This window comes from Rhea pennata, chromosome 10 (genome assembly GCF_028389875.1).
Source record: "Rhea pennata isolate bPtePen1 chromosome 10, bPtePen1.pri, whole genome shotgun sequence".
Lineage (NCBI taxonomy): Eukaryota > Metazoa > Chordata > Aves > Rheiformes > Rheidae > Rhea > Rhea pennata.
The window spans coordinates 24302831-24308830 of NC_084672.1; the positions used below are offsets into that span (position 1 = coordinate 24302831).

At 51.8% G+C, this 6000-nt stretch overlaps 1 protein-coding gene across 1 annotated transcript; it reads right to left on the minus strand.

Moving 5' to 3' along the window:
- Positions 1 to 685: 685 nt before the first annotated feature.
- On the minus strand, positions 686 to 5686 carry NMB (neuromedin B). Its single transcript, XM_062583835.1, has 3 exons — positions 5498 to 5686; positions 4492 to 4694; positions 686 to 967 (listed from the first exon to the last, which is right to left on the minus strand). The coding sequence occupies exons 1-3, from the start codon at positions 5631 to 5633 to the stop codon at positions 920 to 922; spliced, it is 387 nt and encodes a 128-aa protein (XP_062439819.1). The 5' UTR covers positions 5634 to 5686; the 3' UTR covers positions 686 to 919.
- Positions 5687 to 6000: the final 314 nt, after the last annotated feature.

Genomic DNA, 6000 nt, shown 5'->3' on the forward strand with positions numbered 1-6000 from the left:
ATGTTTTTAACTGTGTGCATGAGCTGAAGTTGCACCAGGTGACAATCCCAGAGGGGACCAAAACCAGGCTGAGTGCCTAGTCATCACAGCCAGCACAGGAAGGACTGCAAAACAAGGTCCACCTCTGGGTCACATGTACATGTGAAACCCTGGATTCCTGCCAATATAGGACCATATGACCATGCTCAGACCAGAAACCATATCCAGAACCTGAGCAAGATGCCTTTTGTTTTCATGACAGTTTGCCATTAAACCACTGCTAATCTCTCCAGCTAGGAGGTCACACTGATGCCACAGGGGTTTGCTCCAGCAGCAAGCGCTGCAAGCTTGCAATTTTATTATACAGCAGTTCATGTCACCCTTAGTGAGTAGAGGCTACAGGGAGTGAATCCTATCCTCTCCTGACTGCTAAGAGGAAATGTTTGGAGCTCAGCACGCTTGCACTGAAAGCCTTGCTCAAGCCCTAGGGCTGCATCACTAGATGGCAAGTGGCAATAATGCACAGAGCAGGATGTGCTCTACACTATCTGGCACCACATGCCCCCAGGAAGGAGAAACACTCACAATAAAGAGAAAAATCACAACCCAACTCCATCAGTGTTGAGAGTGATCCCAGCACTTCCCTCCATCCCCCAGCACAATCCACAGCTTTCTCCCATTTCTGTCCCCAAAGGAAAGGCTGAGCTGGTCTGTGCAAAGAGCTGGTTTTATTCACAGGTGCACATTAGACATTAAGAAAGCAGAAAACATACAGGAAATGTACAGGGAGGCTCTGCTTTCATACAGGCAATCACTATTAACAGTATTACAGAAAAAAAATAAATGTGATGTTGCTACAGTAACCCACAAGGAAGTTGCTCTCCTTCATTCGCTGTACATAGATGAGCCTGCAGACCCCATCCTCTGCGGCTGTGCTTCTTCAGTTTGAAAAATACTTCTCCAGCACCTTTGTTAAAAGCCCTGTCTCCTACAAGGAAGAGCACAACAGTGAGCCGCTTGTCTCATATGCGGCTGCTGACTACGTTATCTGCCTGCCTAGGCAGCACAGAGTCAGAAGACCAGACTGATGCTCCAGGCTGGACTAAGAAAGTGCTTTTGCAGGTGGCTCAGGATAGCAGGGACTAGAGGGACAGCATACAACAAAAGGAGCCAGAGGCCCAGATTCCCCCTCCCACACTCTCACTCCAACAGCTGGACAATGTCAGAGGTGAACTTCACTGCAATACAGCTCTGCTGCAATGAGACAGCAGCCTCCAGGTCATATTACAGGTAAAGGGCAGCCTTAGGGATTGATTCAGCAGGAATCAAAAGCAAGAAAGCAAAAAGCAAGACACAGAGGGATTTTGTGGAATTGCTTGTTGCTCAGAAATCCAAGGGCTGTGTGGGACAGGATTTGTGTTCATGCAGAAGGGCTCTCCCCACAACTCTAAAGTCATCTCAGTTCATTCACATGGGCTGTTTACCTTCTGCAGAAATGCTGACACTTATGCAATGAGATGACAGTCCTTCCCACCCACCCCCAGCACTGAGATGATCCTCCCCTGTCAGTGAAATCTTTGTCATGTATAGGAACAGGGAGGCACCGTGACATTCCCTCCCAACACCTTGAGAGTCAAGACTTCCTGCTGCATGTAGTTAAAGAAATTCCGCAAAGCCCTTTTGCTCTGTGTGACTTCTGCTGCCCACAGCGTGAAGCAGCCCATGGACTCCTGCTCTGCAAAGGGATGGATGTCATCTTGGGAAGACTAAATCCTAAGAGCAGCAGGCTGGACTAACTCACACAAAAGGAGAGCAAACAAAAAGATTAAGTCTTGGGGTACTTTAGAGGGGCCCCATAGAAAGGAAGAACCAGTCTGTCAATCACCAGTGACAACTCCAGAAAGGAAAAAGCTTGATTTATATATATACATATATATATATATATATATATATATACACACACACACACATACATACATACACACATAAATAAAAAGCCTGTCCCCCCTGCCATGATGCTTACCCTGCTGCACAGCACAGCAAGTGCATCAGTGCAATGGAGTAACATCTGGAGAGCATGAAAATTCCTGCCTTGCTGACTGACAGGTCCCAAAGAAAGTGCTTTTCTAATCTGAATCAAGATGAAAATGATAGCTCCTGAGCAGAGGTGGATGGAGAATTTCACTCACGTCAAACAGCTCAATAGACAACCAGTGAACATGGCAAGCAAATCGATTTAAGCACAAGCTTGTTGGACACCTGGGGTCAGCAACAACAGCCATACTGATGGAGAAAGAAGAAAAGGCAGCAGGAACTGGCAACAGCACGTCATCCACATGAGAACAAAAAATACCAAGGACCCAGTAGAAAGTATAACACAAATAGTGCTCAAAGACACTGAGGAGAAACAATTTGTATTATCAATCTGCAACTTGAAGTCAAGAATGTCTCAGAGAAAAGAAGGAGGAGGTAAAGAAAGGAGCAGGTAGGTAGGAATTGAGTCAGATAAAATGTAGATGCTGAAAGGCCAAAACTGGATGTAATACCCTGCACAGAGCAGTCTCCACTGCCACACAGGCAAGAAAAGGATATCTAGCACTCTGGGGCACCAACTGGGTACCCCAGAGTCAGAAGAGGTGAGGGGCAAGAGACAGGAGCCAGCTGCACATCAGGCACCTAATTTAGATGCCACTTGGGTGCAGGGCATCCCACCTCCAGTAGAGCCACCAGGGGGGCACGAGGACAACAAGGTAACCAGCCAGCTGGAGCCAAAGCACTCTCCAGTCATGGAGCTTCAACAGTCAGCACAGACATGTACCAAAGGCTGGTGTTCAACACTGCCCAGAGCCTGCCTTCAAGCACTGTCTATGAGCACTGATAGGGCCAGCAGGGCACAGACATCCAGGTAGCTGCCTGAAACACAGTGCCAGTGCCTAGGACAGCCTCCACCCCAGCATATCTGCAACGAGAGCAGTGACTGTGTGACTTATCTACATGGAAGGGAGCCACAGGATCACTTCAGTTGGACTTGCCCTGCACACTTGCTGCCATCCTAGTGTATGGGGCAGGAGAGCACATCAACCAGCCCTCCCACCATCTCAGACAGCTCATGTGGCAGCAAAATACCCTCCTCAAAGGCTCCTCAGAGAAGGTTGGAGGAAGGTCTAGGACCTTCAGAGCCCTTTCCTCCCCTTCAGTTATGTCTGAGAAGCACAAGCTTCAGCAGTGCAGTTGTCATTAGCACACAGCACCTCAATGGGAGCAGAGAGGCTGGTTTCTTCAGCAATGCCCAGCTCTCTCTTCACTACACAGCTCCCATTCTGATGGGATCAGTTCTCTGGGAGAGCCTCAATTTATCTCAATCTGCTGAAACCAAATCAGGAAGATGCATGAGTAGTCAGTGCCACTCAGGCTCACATCCCTGCAGCTCTGTTCCACTCACACCTTCCAAAAAGGAGAAAGAAGAGCAAGTGCTGCCTTGACTCAGATGACAGAAGCAGTTTTACCTGTGTGCGGTGTTACTAGATAGCTCCTCAAGCACAGCAACTCAGAGGATGGTATATGTAGATCCCGTCTAAGCAGATTTCATCGCTTTTAGGCTATTAATTATTTCCTGCAGTGACTAGAAAGGGCGAGATGCAAGGGGAGTACACACAAGGCAGCAGCCAGGCTGAGCCAGACAGACCAAGCAACTCTATCTCCATGTCCCTGTGAGGATCTGTGTGTGCACATTGTCCCCAGTGGGGGATTTTACACCAGAATTTTGGTGAGCACCAAGGCAAGAGATACACCAAGGAGAGGCATCTGAGGATTTGCTGATGCACAGCAGAGCTCCTGCTGCAGAGGATGCCCACTTGCTCCCTGAGACCTGTTCTGCATGGCAGTATGAGCAATGTATACTTCCCCTTAGCACTGCTAGCTTAGCTTGCAAAGTGTCCCAGTAACAAGGGATCTGACAAGGCAATACAACACAGGAAGGGTCATCAGAAGCCCAAGACCTCTTTGCAGGACAAGCTCCTTCCCTTGTATGTAGGAAGCCACATGCCTCTTTACTTTCCTCTCTTTAGAGAGAGGGGAGGTAGGATTTCCCAGTTCCTGTTGTGGCTGGGTAAGGCAAGGTGAGGGGACATATTTTTCTACGGCAGCCTCAGCAGCCATTCTCTTCTGCATCCAGATGCCCATTAACAATCCCTGGGCTGAAGATCACCGCTCCCACAGCTCCACTGTAACATCCCCTGCTCATCTTCATGCCCTTCCCAAGCACTTATGACAACTAGCAACTATCCAACTGGACACAAGCCTAGAGATACTGCTCTTTGCTAGTATTTGCTCTTAGCCCTCTTTGTGGCTGCTCTTAAGAGGTGGTTTAAGGAGCATTAACAGGAGCAGAAGGGGTAGGTAGGGTAGAAACATCCTAACAGCTGGGCAGATACTCACATCTCCAGCCAAGCACCTAACATCTCCACTACCTCCCTGTTCAGGGCATCTCCCTTCCTATTAATCAATATTCACCTGGTCAGTGAGGTCATATTTCCCTTGGTTCTCATCCAAAAGTCTTTCTTGCAAGAGGATTTTCAGGAGCTCACGGGTAAGCAGTTCCATCATATTCTCCAGCAAGGCTCTAAAAGAGGGACCAAACACTGTCGGTGCAGCAGAATCTTCTGGTGACTCCAGGTGTGGAGAACCCGAGACACTCTTCTTTCCCATGAAGTGACCTGCAACACCACACACTTGTGTACCCACAAAAGAGCCTGGAGAGGGAGGCAGGCGTTCCAACAGAAGGACATTAAGCTATCATCTGCTACCTCGTAGCAACACAATTCCATGAGAAGCACCAAGCAAGTTTACACCTGCCTAAAAGAGCCAAATAAATACAGTCAGCAGCTAGCAAAGAATAATTCAGCAGTCCCAGGTCCTTGTTTCACATTAGACTTCAGGGAACTTTGCTTCTGCTGTTTAGATCTCTAGGGTTAAAGAAATATTGCACTCATCACCTTGAAATGTGAATTCCTCCATAAAGCTGAGGCAGCCTCATCACTGCCCCGATGAGGTGTGGTGCCTTCCCTTGCCAGCTACAGCACCAGCCTGCTGGGGCAGAGCTCAGCAAGCCCTCCAGCATCTGTTCTCTGCTTTGTGGGGATGAGGCGCAGGGGGCTGGCCGTAGCCTGTCACATCCCCAAGCTGCCAGAAACCCCTCCAGACCAGAGTCCCTGGTACCCATTTCAGATCACTGTGAGAATGAAGGTGATCCCAACCCTCTCCCAGAAGAGGGATCATCCAGAGCCACAACAAGAGCCCCCTGGAGGGCCAGCCACCAACTGAGGTGACCCAGCACAGCCTGCTCCATCACCCCACTTCTGAGGCAAGTTTGGCAGTGCTCAGCCAGCCCTCGAGGCTCCCAGAGCGAGCGGCACCGGTCTCTCACTCGCAGCCAGCCTCGCCCACCCGAAGCTGAGGGAACCCCCACGGGGTCCCGGGGATCAGCCACCCTCCCCCCCCCCCCGGCTCCCGCCGCTACCTGTGGCCCAGAGGTTGCCGCGGGGGTTGACTTTGATCTTGGCCGCCTGGCTGCGGTGCTCGGCGAAGTCGAGGTGCACAGCGGGTCCGAGCGCGGCGCCACACAGCAGCAGCAGGAGGCAGGGCAGCACCGCCATGGCCGGCCTCAGCAGGACCCCCCTCCCGCCTGCCGCCGCCCCTACTTAAAGGTCTGAGGGGGCGGGGGGGCGGGGCTGGGGGCGGGGCCTCGGCACGCGGCGCTCCCGCCGGCGCAGCGGAGCTGCGGCGCGCGCGGCGCCTGCACTCCCTCCCCTGCCCCCCCGCCTAGCGGAGCCGTTAGGCTTCCCGCCCTTGACTCCGGGCGCGCGCTCCCCCCCCCCCCCAACCGCCCGTCCCCCGACACAACCCCCCCGGGCCTCTGCCTCCTCGGGTCTCCTCAGTGCTCCTGCCGCTCTGCACCTGCGTCTCTGACCACAGCGCGCCCCTCGCCTCCTCCGGGGCTGGGCAAAGAGGAGACCCCTGCGG

Excerpts from the sequence above, each read along its gene's own strand:
- NMB (XM_062583835.1), bottom strand. The coding sequence starts at position 5,633 with ATGGCGGTGCTGCCCTGCCTCCTGCTGCTGCTGTGTGGCGCCGCGCTC. Across the intron at positions 4,695-5,497 it reads CGGCAACCTCTGGGCCACAG|GTCACTTCATGGGAAAGAAG; the intron begins GTAGCGGCGGGA and ends GTGGTGTTGCAG. Across the intron at positions 968-4,491 it reads AATATGACCTCACTGACCAG|GAGACAGGGCTTTTAACAAA; the intron begins GTGAATATTGAT and ends TCTTCCTTGTAG.